Source organism: Monomorium pharaonis, chromosome 3, assembly GCF_013373865.1.
Source record: "Monomorium pharaonis isolate MP-MQ-018 chromosome 3, ASM1337386v2, whole genome shotgun sequence".
Taxonomy (NCBI): domain Eukaryota; kingdom Metazoa; phylum Arthropoda; class Insecta; order Hymenoptera; family Formicidae; genus Monomorium; species Monomorium pharaonis.
Window position 1 is genome coordinate 26,527,843 of NC_050469.1, and position 21,331 is coordinate 26,549,173.

At 31.8% G+C, this 21,331-nt stretch overlaps 1 protein-coding gene across 5 annotated transcripts in view; it reads right to left on the minus strand.

Moving 5' to 3' along the window:
• The window catches only part of LOC105840044 (regulating synaptic membrane exocytosis protein 2), a 162,922-nt gene that overhangs the window by 56,444 nt on the left and 85,147 nt on the right, over positions 1–21,331 (minus strand). For all 5 annotated transcript variants that reach the window (XR_003625753.2, XM_012686769.3, XM_012686768.3 and 2 more), the window contains exons 9-11: positions 21,006–21,204; positions 9,512–9,687; positions 2,766–2,834 (exon numbers count right to left, since the gene is read on the minus strand). Coding sequence is in view for 4 of the 5 variants with exons in the window: in XM_012686769.3 (XP_012542223.1) it covers positions 2,766–2,834; positions 9,512–9,687; positions 21,006–21,204 (444 nt within the window). In the remaining variant the exon portion in view is untranslated. The remainder of the gene's footprint in view (positions 1–2,765; positions 2,835–9,511; positions 9,688–21,005; positions 21,205–21,331) is intronic.

Below are 21,331 nucleotides of genomic sequence, written 5' to 3' on the forward strand. Positions count from 1 at the left end.
GTATGCTACGTTTTAATAAATGTTTTGATAAATATTAAAAAATTCTATTTTATATATAATAAAAAATAAAAGCATTGGTCTCGAATTGAAATAATCATGAATTAACCAAATTAGAATTTGTTTATTTAATATTTTTTTACGTATATAATTTTTACTTAATAATATGCAATGGTGAAAACTACAAAAACAGTTGTTTCGAGATTAATAATTTCATGTTTAATCAATATTTTATTATGCTGACTCAATATTAAATTGAATCTTATATCGATGAATATATTGTCTCGAATTCAAACTTTCTTTCCACGGAATTCCATGGAATAAAATTAAATGAAAAATATCGCTTGTGTATTTGTTTTAAACGAGTAATAAGTGCAGCAGGCAAATATACGCGTAATGCGCAGTTTCATGATATTGAACGAGCAGCACTGATGAAACTCGACCGTCCGTAAACTCACTACGGTGTGCGATCATCAGAATCGGCGAATTTCGTGCTATTAAATAAATGCATTAATTGTTCTAAATATTAGCGTACATATTAATATTTGATTAAAGTGCCTGCGGTAATTGTATAACAATGCGAAATTTGCGAGGCCGACGAATATGTAAATATGTAGTAGAAGACAGGCCACGAATCGATTGAAACTATTATTGCAAAAACATCCGCAATGAAACTCGGCCTAATTACAACTAAGCGAATGATCAAAACAGCAAAAGGTCTTTGTGTGATCCTCTCGAATTTATCAATAATTGATTTAATTATTTAAATCTCAAATACATATATATAATACATATATATTAAATATGTATTAAGAATGCTTTGGAGTAGTTTTCATATTGGTGAAATCACAATCATCTGGGACAGTTTCCTTGAATATGTTTATTCTGATTATTTTCACGGAAAGATAATCGGTGAATTTCTCCCGGTAACCCTTGCCGCGTTGCTTGTCGTGTCATAATGAAGAAACGACGAGAACGCGGACGAGAGCGCGTTAGAGGAAACGAAGCGTCTGAATGCGCAACGAATAATTAAACGTCAATCGCACGCCTGCTCGTCAGGTGCAGGCTTAGAGCTGTTACCGCTTTTCTCTCTTTCTCTCTTCTCTTTCTCTTTTCCCCCCCTCCCTCTCTCTCTCTCTCTCTTTCTCTCTCTCTTCACTCACTCTCTCTCATCTCCGCTCATTTACCTGGCTATTTACCTAACACACATATATGCACGTTGTAGCAGTAGCTATTACATAACGGTTGATATAACTGTAAGCCGTCACTCATTTAGAGCAATGGTTGGCTGCATCGACAACCTCCGTATGATGTGAAGGTACCACATTGACAAACGCATTGTATACAGCATGATGTGAAATGATACGCGTGTAATAAGTCGGAACAATGATATACAGCAACGATGTTACTAAAACTTCTCGGAATTGAAATCCTTATTCTTTCTCTTTTATGCAAAAGAGGATATAAATTAGATTAAATTCTCGGAATAAACCTCGCGTATGTGTGGGTATATGTAGATAGAAAGAAAAATAAATAATTCATTGAAAATGTAAATGTAAAACGATACATGGAACGCCACAGCGGAGTAGATACAAAGGATCTAATCTAAAAGATTGAGGTATACAATGACAATGGATGAGGAGGGTAAACACGAAAAGCATAAGTGAGAGAAAATAGTCGAAGAGGAAGTGGCACGCGAAAGGATGATAAAGGGAGATGGAGTTCCGCGGAGAGTGGTGAAAGATTAATGGTGTCGCAGCCCCGGTTACTGATTAACTGGGATCCTATCAAAGTACCTCGCGATTCGTTAATCTCTCGATTACCATCACACCAGACTCGCCGAACCTGTTGCACCCCTTCAGCAAACGATTATTCTGCGTAATAACGGCCGTCTTTTCGAGAAACGCTATTATACTTATTATAATTAGTTACCTATTGTCAGATAGAACTCTTGATCTTTCACTTTACTGTAAGCAAGTCCTTCTTGACATTTAGATATGTATTACGTCATATAATCTTTTCTTGAAATTCTTATTAAATTTTTTATAAACAGTTTTTTTTTTATTTGAATTCTCAACGATATCGATAATTTTTAAAGGTGAAATGATGATACCGTTATAAAGATAGGACTAAAAAATATAAACGGATAATATAAATAGATTTTAAAAAAATTACCTGGTTATATAATGGAAGACACATACACTCACACACACACAACTATCTTTAATCTTTATATAGTAAGAATTAAAAAATATAAATTATATATGAAATAAAATAAATAAATAATTTAATTATTTTTTATTTCAATATTTGAAAAGATGCATTTTATAAAATGTTTGTAATATATATTAAAATTTTTTCTAATAATATTAATATTTTTTAAGTATATATTTATTTTTTAAATATCTCTTTAGATATTTAAATATCTATCTAGATATTTAAAAAATAGTACAATTTATTCAAAATACTAACTTTTGTATATTTCACTAAGACGTCAATAACGTCAAAAGTTTTAATGTAACTCGAAGTTACGATAAATCAACATTCAAGATTGTATAAATGGCATATAATATAAAATACTGTTATTATTGTTTGCGCAATAATAAATATCAGTGATATAAATCAACCGTATCAGTGTTGAAGAACCGTGACCGATCGATAGAAGAGTTTATAGAACGAGTTTCAGACACTCCTTGAAATCTCAAGTTTCAAGCACATCGAAGATGATTCAATTTGTAGTAATTGATGTCATTTAATTATATACTTACTTCTGTGTCCTTTATCCATAACTGGATCTCTTCTCAGCTTTACCCTTCTCTTCGCATTCATCCGGGGAGCTGAAAGATACAAAATACATAACTTTAAAACTCAATATTAATAACTTATTTCAATTAACCGTCAGTTTTCTATGTTTTAATAATATCAAAAAAAAATAACTTACATGGAAATAAAGTTAATTTAAAAAAGTATATAAACAAGTTTATATGAATACCCAAAGAGCACGTAAAGATAATATAATATAAAAAGATTTAAAAACATTCAATAGTATTATTATACAATTATTTAAAACTTTTCGAGAGAAGAGCTAGAATTTTCAATGTAACGAAATTCTAGGTAATAAGCCTAACTTCACAAAAATCGAAAAACATCTGCAGTAGATTTCATTTAAAAATAAATTTTGTGAAATATGGAAAAAGTGTGAGGAAAAACCAATATTTTTTTAAACTCTCAAAATTGAAACATAAATTGAAATATGTTTACGACTAAAAAAATAACTTGGAATATTTCCACAAAATATAAAACGAAGAAGAGAAGAATGGTCATAAAACTAGCCATGATTTTAGCAAATACACGCTGTTCGAGTTAGTTTATAACATGACGGATTCAAAAAGAAATGAAATTTCTTCTAACGCTGTCAGTCATCATTTCGAATTACAGAGAACGTGAAACGCCCACGTAATATTATCTATCAGTCATTTTTCACATATATGCTGGTATAAATCAGTATCTCTGTAAGGAAACAAGCTTAACTAGAGTTGTTGCATTTTATGCAGGAGCGGAAAATTCTGTTTAATACACGCGCCACGGCAAGCTATAAAAGCGAAGCGAGGCGAAGTGAATCACGGTAGAGATTTTTGAACAATTCCTTTTTTATAATGCGCCCCGACGATTTCTGCTCGATGTAGCGTAAAGGCGATTTTGGCACAACCTACATTACATCCCTTCTACGCTCAAACCCAACACGCCACGACGGTCGCCTCGGAAAGTTGATGATCCGCGGGCAAATTTGAGACCAAAACCTATCGACATGACGAGGTGAAAGCGAGGTAAATTTTCGGTCGTGTGAAACGCAGATAGATTTGTTGAAAAAACAAAAATAATAAGATAATATTTTTATATTCGGCATTATATTGTTACTATGCCTATTCAAGAACTATAGTGTTCTAGCATAGAATATGGAAATATATTATACAAGTTTAAATAAGGTGAAGATTAAACTGCTTTTTGCACGTGCTATAATTAACTTTTTCTTAAACATTTATAAATTTTAATTATTCTTCAAATTTGTGCAAAACCGACGAATTTCCCAACAAATAGGGAAATTTCTTAACATAATTGTAATGCGCGTAAAAAGATTGTTTAATTGCGTGTACTTTCCAAGTCGGTTTAACTTTAAATGAAAAATGTCGCGTAGAACACGATTCTGCGCGAATTTCATTAGTAGTTCAGCTGCGACGAGCTTGAATATTGTGCGATTACTTAGCATGAAAAATGCTTAATTATCTTTCTGTTGCGCGCCTTTCATTTTTTCGCACACTGATTTTATCACGATGTATTATTAGCAAGTAAATTTTTTAATTTGCCATATCTATATAAGTAAAAATGTAAATGTTTGTTCTTTATTTAAGATCTCCGTAAGTTTTTCACCGATTGCTTTGAAATTTTGACACAATGTTGCATTCGTAACCGGGAGTATTCTTATGGGGTCTGATTTTGGAAATACCGTGTGTTTAAAAAATGATGGCCATAATTTAATTTTAAACAATATTTTTTTAATAATATTTTGTAATTTTGACACAACGTTGTATTGAATTTAGTTAGAAGTACGCGAATAAATGAATATTAGATTTATTACTGGTCGTTTCATAAATGCAAACCTTTAATTTGAGAATGTTTCTTTTAGCGTGTATATGACAATTTAGAATCAATGGCAGGATTTGAAATTTTGACACAATGTTGCATTCGAAAATAGGAATATTCTTATGGAGTTTGATTTTGGATATACCGGGAAACAAATTAATTGAATACAGTGCCAAAGGCAATAAATAAATGAAGTAAGTTAGAAGTATGTGAATAAATGAATATTAGATTTATTAAAGATAGATAAATGCTTGAATGGTAAATTTAAATAATAAAGAATTTGAGAAAAATGTTTATATTAAAGGATAAATACAGGATTAAAAAAGGTAAAATCGAACACTAATTTCGAAATAATTATAGATATGATATTAATTATTTTAAATTAAATCATTTTAAATTAAATAATTTCGAAATAATTATATTGATCGGGAGAGACGGGGAGAGACCGGGAGAGACGGAGAGAGACGAGTAGAGACGGGGAGAGACCGGGAGAGACGGGGAGAGACGAGTAGAGACCGGGAGAGACCGGGAGATACTGGGAGAGACGGGGAGAGACCGGGAGAGACGAGGAGAGACCGGGAGAGACGGGGAGAGACCGGGAGAGACGGGGAGAGACGGAGAGAAACAGGGAGAGACCGAGAGAGACGGGGAGAGACGAAGAATGTTTCTATTGTGTTTAAATTAAGGTAATAAGAAAAATGAAGATGGCTGTTATTTTATTGAAAAAAAGAAACTTATTTAAAACAGTTTTTTGAATAGATTTCTAAATCCATAGCAGCTTTTAGAAAAAATAACAAAATATTGATTCATAAAATTAATCAATAATAAATTAAATACATACACTCTAATTTAAAATGCTTAATTTAAAAAAATGGGTATTTAAAAAAAAATTCGGTTTTTTTAATTGAAAATTATTTCAAAGTTTTAATAAAATAAGATTTATATTACATTATAATAAAAATACAAAACAATAAATAGAAACAAATTGAATATAGTGCTAAAGGCACTAATAAATAAAATAAGTTAGAAGTACGTGAATAAATGAATATTAGATTTATTAAAGATAGATAAATGCTTATTCAAAAATAAAATAAAAAGAGCAACAGTAAAGCAAGGCTTTTGAAAGTTAAACAACGAAAGCAAAGAAAATTTGAAAAAAACGTAGCATAAGAATAGAGAGCCACAGCAACGCGTGGCAGGGCATAGCTATGTACTAAATAAATATAATGCAAGACTGTAACTCTCTAGGCTTGGAAAACGTCACAACACAATTTTGCAGCAACAAGTATAAATTTGTTATATATTAATCTAATGTCTATTAATTTGTTTCTTTGTTTAGGCAACATTTACATGTAATTAATATGTTGATCTTACAAGAAAACATGACGAAAATAGAGAGATTCGACCACACAATGCCATCTAAGTTGCAAGCCGGCACGAAAAGCAATCCTTGCAATTTATTTATGAAATATTTTTAGTTTTTGTTAAAACAATTATTAGATAAAATAATTTGAATTTTTTAGTTTACGTATACTCATGACTACACATTTTTATCACGCATCTTTGTAAATTTCCTTTAATTCGAGATATCGCATGGGAAAGGCCTTATCTCTCCTCACGAGACGTAAATCAATTACGTGACCCACTAACGATTTCAACAAACGGCTCTTTGTGCAAACTGCGTTATCCGCCGTCGCAGCGGCGAGCTTGCACGCGGTAAAATTACAATCACTTTAGCATAAAAGGTACATGTTATCTTCGCACCTCTACTTCGCTCTCTGCTATTTTCCTCTTTCTCCCTCGCTGCCCTCTCGTTTCACCTCATGTGCAGTTCGTTGCATTGCAGTTTATCGGCGAGATAGACGATGGCATAATCTGCCTTCCGATCGACATGTCGTTAATGAACACGTGGACAGATCGCGATTCCCACGTAGCTCTTGCATAGCGTGTCAGATCGCGATAACTGCTGCGACTACTGCAATCGATATTGTGCGCGGATCTACGCAGGAAAGTTACCTGCCTGCCTGCCTGCCTGCCTGCCTGCCGAACGAGAAAAACGAAACAGTCCGTTTTTGCAGCCATAACTCGCATGACCCGCACCGAGTGAAGAGGAAAATACTGCGTTGAGCGGTCGGACGCGACAATATCTTTGGCAAATTGTAAGCGCGTTGGAAGCGATCCAAGTTTCTTGCGTGTTTTCAAGCGTCCTCTGTCGATCGTCAATTTTTTTTATAACCGCGATGAGAGACGACGTAGAGTATCGCCGGGTGAAACAATTTCTTTTCTTTTCCGCATTTTTTCATGTTGCGTTATTAAATAATAAATCGTAAAATTATCTAAAATTACCTAAAAATTTCGCAAATGTGAAATAACGTTTGAATGCTAGACAAAAGGGAGTCATTATTTCTAATATCTTACGATGAATTATTATATTTATATGGGTAACAGGAGGTGTATATTTAAAAATTATTATAAATATTAGACACAAGATATAACACATTATTAATTAATTATTAATTGAATAATTCTCTTTTGAAAGATATTTCATGAAAGTAATACATCAAAGACTTAACTTGTTTATTGAATCAATATTTGAACTACTTCAAAAAGTGATTTTCCTGTAATTTTAATTAAATATGATGGAAAAGTGGGAGCTTTTTACAGAAAGGTTTAAAAAATTAGGTCAGCTAATAAAAAGATAGTGCATCATTACGACCGAATTAAGTTATCCTCTGGTCTGGATGATAACATCATTCAGCTAACGCAAAAATTACCTATATATAGAACGGTTTTGAAGTATCTATAAACATTTAACTAATTCTGAATCACTAAATATTAGATCTGAAAGTAATTTTGTTAGATTATTAAAATAATTATATATATATATACATATATATATATATATATGATGCTTAAGTATGATGAACAAAAATTTTTGATATTTTTGCAATCAGCTTGAGAATTCTACATAATTATTTTAATTTAACAAAATTATTAAACTTATATAAAACTAAACTTTTAGATATTTTAACAAAACCTTTTTTTGCGTGCAGATCTTTGGTACTAATTTCATAACATTAAACTAGAAAATTTTGTCGCATGTCCATCATCATCGATTGTTCAAACATAAGATTCATAATTATTGTTTAAAATACTTTATATCAAATGTTCATTTTTAACGTTATAAACATAAATCGAAAGGCCTCTAAATAATATAATAACATTTTCATTAAATAACATTTTCATATTTCAAAAATAGAATAATTAATCTTTTTCTATTATAATTATGTTTACATATTCAAGAATTGCAGTAGAGAAAATAATCGATTAAAAGTGTTTAAGTTCGCTTCTTTTCTGCAGTAATAAATAAGCTCAGAACGAACATAAAATAAGAATATAAAGTGGGCTTTAATTGAGATCCTCCAACCCTGGTAATCCGTGCAGGAAAAATACTATGTCGAACCAGAGCTATGGAACGATTCTCTTTTCAAACAAGGAAAGAAAAAAACTTTTTAAACTCGCAACAGATCCTAAATTATAATCTTACGATTTTGCTTCGTGCATTCGGTTATACATATTTTTAAAAAAAGGGAAAAAATTGTCTGTCAAACGAAATGCAGGCCATGATCTTAACTCTTTAAGTAAGAGTCCTTCATTATATGCATGCATTTTAATGCTTTATTGTACAACAAGATCATTCTTTTTTCTTTGCAAATTTTTGAATTGTTTAAAAAAAACAACAGAATATTTATTGCCAGTAATATATTGCGAAAGGAAAATGTTTTCACGATAGATTTAAAATCTCGTTGAGAAGATGTATTATATAAATTTTAATTAATTGACTGAAGTGTATTAATATTAGAAGCTATTATTTGAGAGAGAATATATTATTTTTGCGAAAGTAATCTTTATATATGTTTATTTACAGATCGGCGGAGATGATTCTTTCGTCATATTGTCATGCAAGTTATCGATCTTGGGTATGTATTGTAATGCCATTTCTATGCAAAAGAGTGATTTTATTAAAAGTAAGTCGCGCGTGAACTTTATGCAAACCGATGTCAATATTCAATCGTGCTGAAATTGGGTATTGCACAACAATTATCATAAATGTCGGGTTATCCTATGGAAAGACACGAACCGTTTCGTTATTTCCTGTAAAGTAATCGACATTTGAGCTCGGCACTTTGGACCTCTCTCGAACGAGAAAGCGCGGATCTACGGTGACCTACGAAATTAAATTCCCGCTTACTAATTAACGGGATTTCCACCACTGGCAGGACAAAATCTCGGGGTTAACTGAAACGGATGTTATCCGTGGAATTGAATTACCGTTCCGACAAGCCTGTAGCTCGATCGATCAAACACATTTGTCTTGCTTGTATCTCTTTTTTTTATATAACGCTAACATTTACACTCATAAGGCTGCGTTAGAAATATCGTCCGAGTATTCTCATGTATCATTTTATTCTCATTTAATGTTGAACAATAAGAATGATGATACATGGTGATACTCTGATATCGGGTGATACTCTGAATGCAGCCTAGCAAAACATTTCTGTTTCTTTAATAAGGCTTGAAATAACTCACGACAAGATAAGCCTTACGTACCCTTACCTATAATCCCTTACTTATAATCTAATAATAAAAGAAATCTATTTATAGGAGATAGATAATCACTGCATATTATACAAATATGTAAAAATCATTTTACAATGCGTTTCGAATTTAAGGACTTAAAAATAAATTATATTTTTTGAGCAAAGGATATAGAAAATATTAAAGACTGCAGTAAATAAAAAAGTAGTAATGCAGAGATAAAGATTAACACATACATTCATTATTTCGGAAATATTCTTGTGGTAAGACTTACCAAGATCACTATCGACATCATGAATAACGATTTTGATGCCTTCCCCGTCGACCAGACTTCCCTGCCTAGGCAATTCGCGTTCTTCAGCTGCAACTCTGCTAACTGCCGCTGCAGGGGCACCTTTTGCCGCTCCTGGTTGAGCCGAAGTTAACGCTCTTATCGCGTTTATGTCGGGTCTAAAATAACACATAAAAGATCAATGTAATATTAGCGAAATCTTGGAAAAAAAAACAATATTAATATAAATATTTTTATAAGACTTATGAAATTAAGAAAGATTTGTTATTTTAAGAAAAGGGATTTAGAGATAACTGTAATTAATTAATTGTAATTAATTAATATTTAATAGAAACAATTAAAATGAGACAGCTAAGGCATTTATTTGATGGACATTATTGAATCGAATTTATTTGATTTATAGGTTTCAAGCACAATATTTTTAATTACTTTCTTTAAGATTTTTTATTAATATTTAATTATTATTAATTATTTATTAATAAACAAATTTATCTTTAATTATTAATTATTCATTAACAAAATGAGAAAATATCAGCGAACTACTTGATCTATTAAAAACCATTTTGAAAACCACTAAAGACTCTTATAACTACGAGCATACGGACTTAAGCCGATTTTAAACGACCGATTATAACCATTATGCGGATTAGGTGGATTCGGATCCTCGTGGGTTAAGCCACAAAATTGATATTGACTGCCCACGTTGAAGCGAGTTTTATTATTGCGAAACTATCTCGGAATAGCCAAGACAAATTTAATAATTTAGCCAACGCTCGGGGCAAAGCTCGAAAAATGTTACATCCAATATCGACTTTCAGCTTTCTCGGTTAAAGTTACGTTAATAAACCGCGGAGAAATATTATAAATATCACTATATATGTAAAATCACTATATCATATACATGTATACATATATTGACTATATTATCTTAAAATTAATCTTTAACAGGTGCATAAATTCCAACGATATTAAATAGTACTGTATTACTTATTTTGTATCTTTTATATTAGTTTAAATATTTTGTTTTGAATATTTAATTGACACTTTAAGTAGATTACTTTATGTGGGTTAATTTTAACTGATAAGATTAAAATATATGAATTTGTAAAAATAGAAAACTTAGGTAATTTTAAAATAAATTTGATTTAAATGTGTCGCATTATTATAACCAATTTATTAAATGTTAAATATTTTAGTATTTATTATATATATTATTTGAATAACATATGTAATGAAGAAAAAGAAACTCTTGCAAACGTAACAAAAAAAATTGGACTTTGTAGTTGTGTAATTTTGCGCGCTTTAATTTATCAGATGTTTCTAACTTTCAACACAAAACAGTTAACTGCTAAATTAAATTTTTTCACAATGGAAAAAGCGACTGAAAAGAATATTAAAAAATGTAGTCACTCCACTGACATTTTTGCGAAACGAAAACGAAGTATTTTTCACTTTGTAACGAGACTTTCAAACGTAGTCGCAATCGTGTTAAACTTCTCGCAGCACGATGAGCATCACCGGGCATGCAATAAATTTACCCGCCCACGTTGGTGTGATGCCATGGACACAAATTACCGTCCTAATTCTGCACCATAAAGGCTAAGGAAGCTTACGCTTGAGATTCATAAAGTAGACCTAACCGCTATAACCACCACCTTATCCCCCACGAAAGCAACCGATAGCTCCGTGCTGAATTTCGTTGGAAATTTAACACTAAATATGCAAATCTGACTTCACCCCGAAACAATATCTACACGATTTTTATGCAATATAAAAAATTTGGGATTAAACCATATGAACCAGTTTCTCTGATATTTTTGTGATTTTTTTTAACTTTTTAAAATAATTTATCGAAAATTTTTTAATTAGAGTAATATTTTGTTCACGTCTGATAATGCAGCATAATGTGCATTAAATTAAATGTTTAATGCAGGATTATGTTGTAAATTTCAAGATTAATCTACATGAATTATTAACGTATTGTTTACGGACATGAATCTTTTTTTTTATGTATAGACAAACGAGAAATGTAAATTATCATAAATTGGATAACTCAATAGAGAAAAAGTATTTAGGTTATAAAATTGTTAATATATTTGATTTTAGTATTAATGAAATAAAAACATTATATTAAAAATTTAAAAAACGGAATATAATTTTCACTATTTCTGATAAAATTTGACTCTTCTGTGATTTATGAGTTATTATTTACATAGATGACACGTAAAACGTAATTTACATAATGTTTATACGTGATGTAGATTATTTATATTTTACACGTAAATATTTTGATTTAATATTGTTTTATTGGCGCGCGCGCGTGTGTGTGTGTGTGTGTGTGTGAAAATATTTTTTCAGAAATTGAAATTTAAAAAAATTTGTTCTGCAAAGATATAGGCTTTTCAAAAAGACTCGATTTATTTATTATTAAATCTAAAATGTGACGTTTAGTGTAAATACATATGCTAAAAAAAGCATCAAAATATCGATGTACTACGTATAGTTTGGTATCTATATGAACATATTGAAAGCTGTCGACGTAATTGTGTCAAAAATTTACCGTGTAAAGAATAAATTCAAGCGATAGTTAGAATAAGAGAAAACATTTGCTGCAAACTAGCTAAAGAATAAATAAAGAAATATGAATAAATATTTATTTTTTGCACTTTAGAAATATAAATTTATAAAGACTGGAGCTGTTAACATATCACATTTATCTGTACATCAATTTTAAACTCACATTTATATTTATTTATTGATTATTATTTTATAATTGAAACTATACATAGAGAAAAAGATAATATTATTTTGTAAATATAAAAATGAAGACATTGCATAACAGATTGAAGAGAAACAAGAGTAACAATGTGGTATCTCTCTGCTTCTTCTTTGTGAAAATAAATTCAAAAAAATTGGTTTGGTTTAAAAAAACAGTGTTTTGTTATAAAATTATATACTTATTTAAAACAATATTATATATGTAAATGTATGTACGGTATACATCTTTTTGCATATAGACTGTAGTATTAACAATCCATAATGTGAATTATAAACATGGAATAACTACTTTAAGCGCTTCAAACATAATCGATAACTTCTCAATTTAAAATATTAATTATTAACAAAGTTATTATACAGAATGTAAATGAAGATGGTACTTTTATACCACTTTCTCCTCTACTTGTAACTTTCAAAGTCCTTAAATTCTTAAATGTTGGAAAGTAGTATTAATGTCAAAACCTCCATTGAAATTTATTAAAAATTGAGAAGTTGTATTGGATGATTTATTTATATCGTGAAGATTTGGTGGAACCTTTTTAACAGAATTTCCTTTAAAGCCATATTATCAAGAAAACGTGACCGCTCGACTGTCGGAACTTGTTCTTGTAAAGAAGTCAGTTACAATTTCACGACATCCTTTTGGGCTGGTGCAATAACTACAAAAGATATCTTCAAGCATGAATCGAAGGAATGTAGGCATTGCGTTCCTACCGCGTTTCCATCGTTCCACTTTTAACCCGGAAAAGTTAAAAGTGGGACCGTTTCGCAGAATAAATAGAAATTCATAAGTCGGTTGCAAGCCGGTTACAAACTATTGTCTGGAAGCCCCGCGGCTGCGCTGCATTAAACAAACGATATCATAGCGTGCATGACGTTGATGCAACCGCCTCGCTGCATCTTCCGTTTCTCTTGCAAATTGAAACTTGCAATTCCGCCGACGGCTGTGGCAGCGTGCGCCCCGCAGCGCTGGGCTTATCTCGCATTTTTATGCGCAGCGTTGGAGGACCCGAAAAAAAAAGAGATAACAAAAACACGAAGAAGAAAACGGTGTAACGCCGAGGCGAACGAGATAGATCTCAAACGAGCCGTGCAACTTTTAACGAGTCTCGTCCCCTCAAAAGCGTTTCCGTATCCTCTGAGATAACTCCGCGATCGCAGCACGCGATCATTGAATTGTTCTGTGAGGAAGTGAAAAGAGAAGAGGAGTAGCTATACATAAAAAGAAATATCGGCGTTATCTATGTTTTTTTAAGTTAGATATAATATGACGTAAAGGATCGATAGTGTGATATTAAAAGACTTCCTTGTTCCGCATTTTGTAAGTTCCTCTCTTATATTTCATCGTTTTCGAGACGTTTGTAATCGCATTTTAAATCTCTCTTTTGTAATACTTACTCGCAATCGTCGTTCCGCCTTAGAATACGATTGAATGTAGTTATAAAAAATGAGTCTCAATTCCAAATTTCTTTTCTTTATTACAGGCGGCACGAGAAAAAACGTGTTATAGATTCTATATTATTCTTAAATGTAAAACAGATGTAGATTTTTACAATCCTGATTAACGATTATTCAATATCACTGTTCAAATTTAACTTGTCTATTTATTACTGTAATAAAGTTTTGCTTGCTAAAAATGCTTTAAAATGCATACAAATGGTTTTTTACTATGTCAGATCATTTTAGAATGAAATTATTTTTATCAATTTTTTATCAAAAAATTGATTGAAAATGATTAAAGAGTCTGTTATTAATAGCGACGGTTAGAAAGACGGAATTGCCGTATCAAAGGCTAGAATAAATCTCCTTTCATCTTGCATTGATAGTTCTTTCTTCTGTAACCGCGTTCAGTCATGCGAATTCACCTGGTATCGACAAGAAACGATTTCTACCGCGAGTAATCAAGCTTTCAAATATGAAACCATTGTTTTGATGAAATCTTGCGTTAAACGCACGAGCGTGCAGGACGTTTATTTCGGTGGGAATCAAAAAATCAAAATATAACAGCCGTCGACAAAGTCTTTTTTCAAACATCTCGATCGTGTAGATCCAAAGTGTAAAATTGCGAATGATCTCACATCTGATTTTCTCGCCGAATCTCGTATTTTTGATGGAGTAGAAAGTGCGTTTTCGATCGAACGGATAAAATTGCGTGCAGAACGACGAGATTTCTTGATGTTTTGCTAGCACACATATACATATACATAGTTTCCCTTTAAACATATTTTCTCCATTTTCTTTTATTTGTACAAAGGTACTTAGAACTACTTGATATTTTAGTTCGTGTTCTACACAATTATTTTACAGTTAATATCGTTTGTTTTATAATTATTATAATCATTACAAAAGGTATTAATCATCGTATTTTTCAGGAAAAAAATTGCAAGAGTTTATATAAATATGTGTGAATAAAATGAGCATAAATTTGAGATATGAGAAACACACGTATTCTAGTAAACACTAACAGTAACATAACATCAATATTATTTCTCATTTAATAATATAAATGCAATATACACATTGTTGTACGTAACAGCTACATTGTTGAATAGGAAATTATAATATTGATGTTAATATTAGTTGCTATATAATATTGCTATATAATTAGTGCTTAATAGAATATGTATATACGCGCGCGCGCACGCACGCACGCACGCACGCACGCACGCACACACACACATACACACACACACACACACACACACACACACACACACAGAGAGAGAGAGAGTTTTTTCCATTTTTACATACGATTAAATAATTCAGATTTCAAAATTTATATTAAAATTTTAGAAAAATTTTATTTATAACTATGTAGAAATAATTCATGAATGAGACAAAAGTTTTCTTGTTTGTAAAATCGTGTCCTCAGGTCAAGCAAACTAAATTTCAAATATGTATCCTTTAAAATTAAGACTGGCTGTGTATGGATGATACAAATAAATTAACATGAATGTGAATAATAATAACAAAATTTTTACGAAAATGTACGGATAATGTAACTGGCATAATAAAATGTAAAAAGTTTTAAATTAGAAAAGTTCAAGAAAATTAGTAAGCAAAAAAAAAGGAAATTAAAGAGGTCAAGCATGTGAACTGCATAATGAGATACACTTAAATATTATTTAGACTCTGACATTTGATCACAGAAGTAAAAGCTTGTTGGATTTTTATCAAATTTTTTTTTCGTTTCAATGGAAAGACGTATTGCATTCATATCAAATTCTCGATCAAATGCAATGGAATGTCACATGTCGGCTTTAAAAGAGGATCTCACACACACACACACATTTACTTACTCACTCACTCACTCACTAACTCACACACTCACTTGCTCAGTTTTGTGAGGGTTAGCTGAAGCTAGATGGAAATTTACAAGATCATATCCCTTTATGAGATTCTTCCCGTTCTTTTCATCGCAGCTCATAGCCACTCTTTGAAGGAGAATCGCTTAATTGCGCAGTGCCATCACGAACTCCAGAATAAAAGCTTTTCCTGGTCGTTTCGCTGAATAAGAATGAGCTGCGCGGCGATATCGATTAGTACATACAGACTCTGTCGAGAGTCTATAGAAAAATAAAGTCCTGTTTTACTTGCGAGTTTACATTATTTTCTTATTGAAGAAAATGTAAAGTTCTTAGTTGTGATATAACAAAAAAACATAAAGTCTGTGTTAAAGTGTATCAACGTATATTGTCAATAATAAGAAGTAAAATTAATTTCTACGCGTTTAACATATTTTCTCATATGTATTGAACTTTATTGTTTCGGTTTTATAAAATTATTTTGTAGAAACTTATGAAACTGTAGATAACAGAAATTGATTGCTATGTAAACAAGTAACATAAATTTTGTTATTGCAAATTATATAAAATTTGTTTTTGTTAGAGTTAAAAAATTTTTGCGATAAATTACAGGTTTTCACGTCTGCGCTGTTACGATGATATTTTAGTTTCTACGAAAACTCGAGTTACGTAGGAGGATGAACACAGAGCGGAATAACGAAACGCGATAATTACGTTAAATCGTAGTTCCATAAGTAAATAGGAATTAAAAGGTTACACAAATTAAATAATTATGTCGCGGTCGAAACAATAATTGCTCGGACAGGTTATAAGTAAGCGAGAATTAAAACTTTTATTATTACATTTCTAAGTTTTATTGAGAAAAGGAAGAAAATGTGACGTAAGCCGTTTTCGCTCTTTCTCTTTAAAACTTTTGGCAAATTACTTACGTAATTAAAATTAAAAAAAAGATTTTAAACTACTTTCTTTTATAATGTTTAAATGTTTTGCATAAAATCTCCATTAAAAAAAAAATTATTTACTTGATTTAACAATTTTATATTTTTCTATAAATGAGTAATATTAGCTAAGCAATGGCTAAACAAGTTTCTTCAATCTTTCAAAAAGTCATAATTGCCATGATAAACCAACCTATATAAAAATTTATTGTTAATTTATTATCTTTATCCGTATATTATGAAGTCAAAGACAACGTCAATAAACTAGTGATTATTTGCCAAGAACGTAAACGTTCGTTACACAAAGGAGACAGGACTTATTGTTGCAGAACTGAGTTTTTGAAGTTACCGCAAGAGAAAGATAAGGTAACTTTACTAGACGCGCGTGAGTTGAAAATTCACCGGCGGCAACGGAAAGTATGTCAGTTAAGGTGTGCGATATTCACTAGAATTACCGGGAACGATTTACCCTGATTTCCGGCGGTTTACCGATGATGACGATACCCAGGTCGTGGTTGGTGCGGCGCACGGTCACCCCGATGCAAGCATTCGAAGCACGACCAAATTTCGATGTAGCGCAGCAAGGTCGCATTAAAGCGCAAGTGTGCTTCTATTCTAAAGTCGCAGCGTCTGTCGGGCGACGTCTCGCCGATGTAAGCTGACATAAGCCAGAAGGTAAAGTGCCGCACACTTGTTTTAATTCTAATAGCAACCACTCTCGTGTCTCCCGATTTAGCAATCTGTCGAGGCACCTTGAAATTGAGGTCGACGAATGGTGCCACTTTAAGATAGTACATGTTGATCATGAATAATCGACTATTTTTTCTTCGAAAGCGAAGAAAAACAGACCGTATATTTTGGAAAACATGTATATATGCTTTGTTTACCATATTAGATTACGAGACGTAGTTTTAGTGCAGTTTTCTTCTAGATTCAACTTATTACATTCGATAAACAAACAAATTAATTCCTCATCACGTAACACAAATTACAAAACATAATTTTTGAAAAATAATATGGCAAGAAAGATGTACGTTAAAGAAATTGGGTGTAAAAATATTTACAATATAATGATAAATAAATTGAAATAATAATTTACAACTCATTTAATTAGATTGATATTTTGAAATATTAATCAATATTATCATTAATTTAATTTTTTATATGTTATATTTATAAAAAAAGTTATCGAAAAATTTTATAACATTGCAATTTCCAGTAACTAATATAGTAATTAATATCTTTAAATATCTTTAAAATATGTATTAAAACTGATTTGAATATGAAGATTTGATGTATACAACAGCTTCAGCTTTTAGTGGTACCTGACTGTACGAGGTAATAACGTTGACTGATGACTTTAGCTCGTCGTCTTTTACGGACTTTTCTACTTGGTTGGAAGAAAGACGATGACGACGAAGGATCGCGAAGGTTAAGCCAATTTTGACAAGGACGATATATCACCCAACGCACGACCCTTCCGCTAAACATTCCCAAACTCGTTTGTATAAGCAACAACCTGTCCGAGGGATGACACTTCCTTGCCTTTCTTGATGTCGACCCTTCGACCCTTCACACATAGAAAATGCGTAAAGAAATCTTTGACCGCGATTATTGGCTTTATATCGGCATTGAAAGGTTTTTTAGTCGTGATTTTTTTAATCGTAAATATAAAAAAATTTTTTTTAAGATTTTGGCAAGCGTACGTTTGGTTTTTTAACATTATTAATTTATTAAACAAAAACAATAATTTTTCTAAAGTATCTAAAAATGTATATAATAGTTAGATACATCCTAAAACAATTTTATCGGATTATCAAAATAATTATAACGGACGCTCAAGCCGATTGTTAGAATTCAAAATTTGTTGCATTAGCACTAATCATGTTCGAGCGTTTTATAATTATTTTGATAGTCCGATACAATTATTTTCAGATCCAATTGAATTTTTAGATACTTCAGCAAAATTATTCTTTCCGTGTAGTAGCAGTAGAGAACATTGTTATTGCGTGTATGTGTTTGCATGTATGTGTAAATGTGCAAGAAAAATTATAATTTATACACAAACAATAGCATTATTTAAAAGTGTTTTAAATGTGTGCAACTTCGTGGTATTAACTCATATTACTCATTTTGAGTACCGTATAAACGCAAGCCTCTGCAGTACAGTTAATAACGCAAACTTGCCGTGCTGTATTTTCGAGTAACCTTCTATATAGCATAAAATTAAGCTCTCCAAAATTGTAACAGTTTCGAACTCGACTTTGGCAAGAACCGCAGATGCTCGCGCGCGAGTAAATGCGCACACTTAACGAAGAGGAGGGGGGGGGGATAGGGTGGTATTAATTATTTCTCTAGTAGCAAACTCCTCTGTTTGCGATCCACTCGACCTCTTGCTCGCGATGCGCGTATATGCGCTTACAACGTTTACACGTTACATGTCGGTTCGCTAAGAAAAAAGAAAAGAAGTAATCATCAGTAAGCCATAGTGTGGCGGAAAAGGGGTAAAATCACGGACGAGAAAATCGATCCTTATTTTCGCCGCGCCGATGGATACAAGAGAAATGCTCGTTTTACATTGGAATCTTTCGTTGCTTGCGAATCGATACTCGTTCACTAAAAAAAGGAAACTTAAGACAGGTCTCTTAGAGCTAAATTTAGCTAAGTAAATTTTTCTTTGTCCGTATCACACTAATAAAACTATAAAAAAAAATCAGATAGAGAATCGCTGAGATCGGTTTGTTTAATCCAAATTTGTTGGCACAAACGAGCTTTAATGAGATGTAAACACTAGGCAGTAATTACATCGTTTTCTCGAAGTAGATTGAACGACTGAGACTCGTTTTACGTCACTGTTATATTACTTTATTTTGAAATCTGAACGTATTTTACTGATCGATGTCAAGACTTACGCGTCAAGAAATGTCAATATGGAAAATGTGAAAGTCTTTTAGTAGAAATATTCTAGATAAGCGCGTGCAGTGTACGTGTGTAGGGATGTAGAATTTCAAGATACTTTGTATAGTAAATGATAGTGACTATTTCCAATTATTTCTTTTATCAAATCAATATCGCTAACATTTGCGGATTGAAAACTTTACGCAATATTGATACGTCATTCAATAAAATATTTTAACGATTTATTTCGAGATGTATTGGTTTATTTTTCAATTTTCAACTTTCATGTTTTTTTATGCAAGTAACTTATATTGTTAAAATTATAGAACTAACCAGATTATGTAACAATACGAAAAAAGTTTCGATTGTAAGCTCAAACACACTTAACTGGAGGGAAATAGTAACTCGGAAAAATAAAAAGGGTGTTTTGTGGAATTGAAGTGTATTGAGAGAATTTCTTAGAGAGAAAGAGGAAGAACTTACTTTTAGAAATTAATTTAAAAATGTAATTTACAGTAAAATCTCTCCTGTGCTATTTGAAGAAGTTATTGCGTTCATTAATCTTTTTTATTCTTTTTAGATTAGGAAATTCGACAGGACCTGTGCAAAGGTAAAAAGTTAAAACTGCTTGATATTGAATAAGAAATACTTAATTTGCAAACAAAAAACTAGAAGCTTGGTTTCGACGTAGACAAGTGTAAAAGTTTAAATTACTTTCGAGGAAATAGGGGCGAAGTGTCTATCTCGACATCAAAATTCTGGCGTCAAAAAAAAACAAGCAATGTATGGGAGCTCGAAATTGAAGTACGAAATTGAAATTGGCAGATTGCGTACGTCATTTCCACTGCTAAAAAAACCCGGAGTAATAAATATGAATGCGTTACTGGAAATGATTTGAACTTCCAGGGTAGCTAGAGAGTTATTGGAGATTGTTCGAAATTCCATTAATCTCAAAGTAATTAAAGTAGTAGAAGATTAAATATGCCGTGTTCTTTTTGTATTGAGTGCGATTATTTAAAATTAATTAAAATTAATTGCATTGTATCCATTATATAATGGATAATTATGTTTACTCAAGCATAAGATTATACAATGTTTCTATAACAGCTTAAAATTATGAAAACCCGCGAAACGTGTTCAATCATTTCGAGGAACTATATTTTTTAAAGATGATTTTAAAGGGAGTTTAATAGCTCTTCGAAATTATTGAACACACATTTTACGATTTTTTATAATAATTTTTGAAATATAGAAAGGTGGAAACAGGTTTTATATATACCCTGAATATTATATTGTACGGAGGATTCAAATACATTAACTATTCAATGGTTATAGAGATTCAACATACAACAATAAGAAGAGAAATAATCCCGCATATTATCACGTAACAGACGCTGAGTTAAATCGCATTGGAGTTAGATTATCAGTATGTTAAGTTGAATGACTTAACTTCTTCATAAGAAGTAAATTTCACTTTGCTTACACTATGTTATGAAACATCCGCGGTCATGCTTTTGCATAATAAATTCTCATGATATAACGCTAACGTTAACTTACAATTGGGAGCCTCTTCGTCGATTGCGCCTCTCTTCGTCGGGTACAAGAACAGGTTGGGACACAGGCGGTGCAACCGCAGGTGCAGATGACGAGTCTAGCTTAATCATCTTCTCATCGTCGGCCGCGACGTCGTATGGCATCACCGGTTTCACGGCGCGGAAAGACGACCTGCGAGGCCGTTCTTCAGGTTCTCGGGTGCCTGCGGAAGAAGCAAACGACCAACGACGTTTTCAGGCCAACCGTATTACACTTGAAATATTAAATGTGACCCGTTGTAGTAAAATCGCCTTGAATAAGAAAGTCCCCCTTGATATCTCCCTTATGAT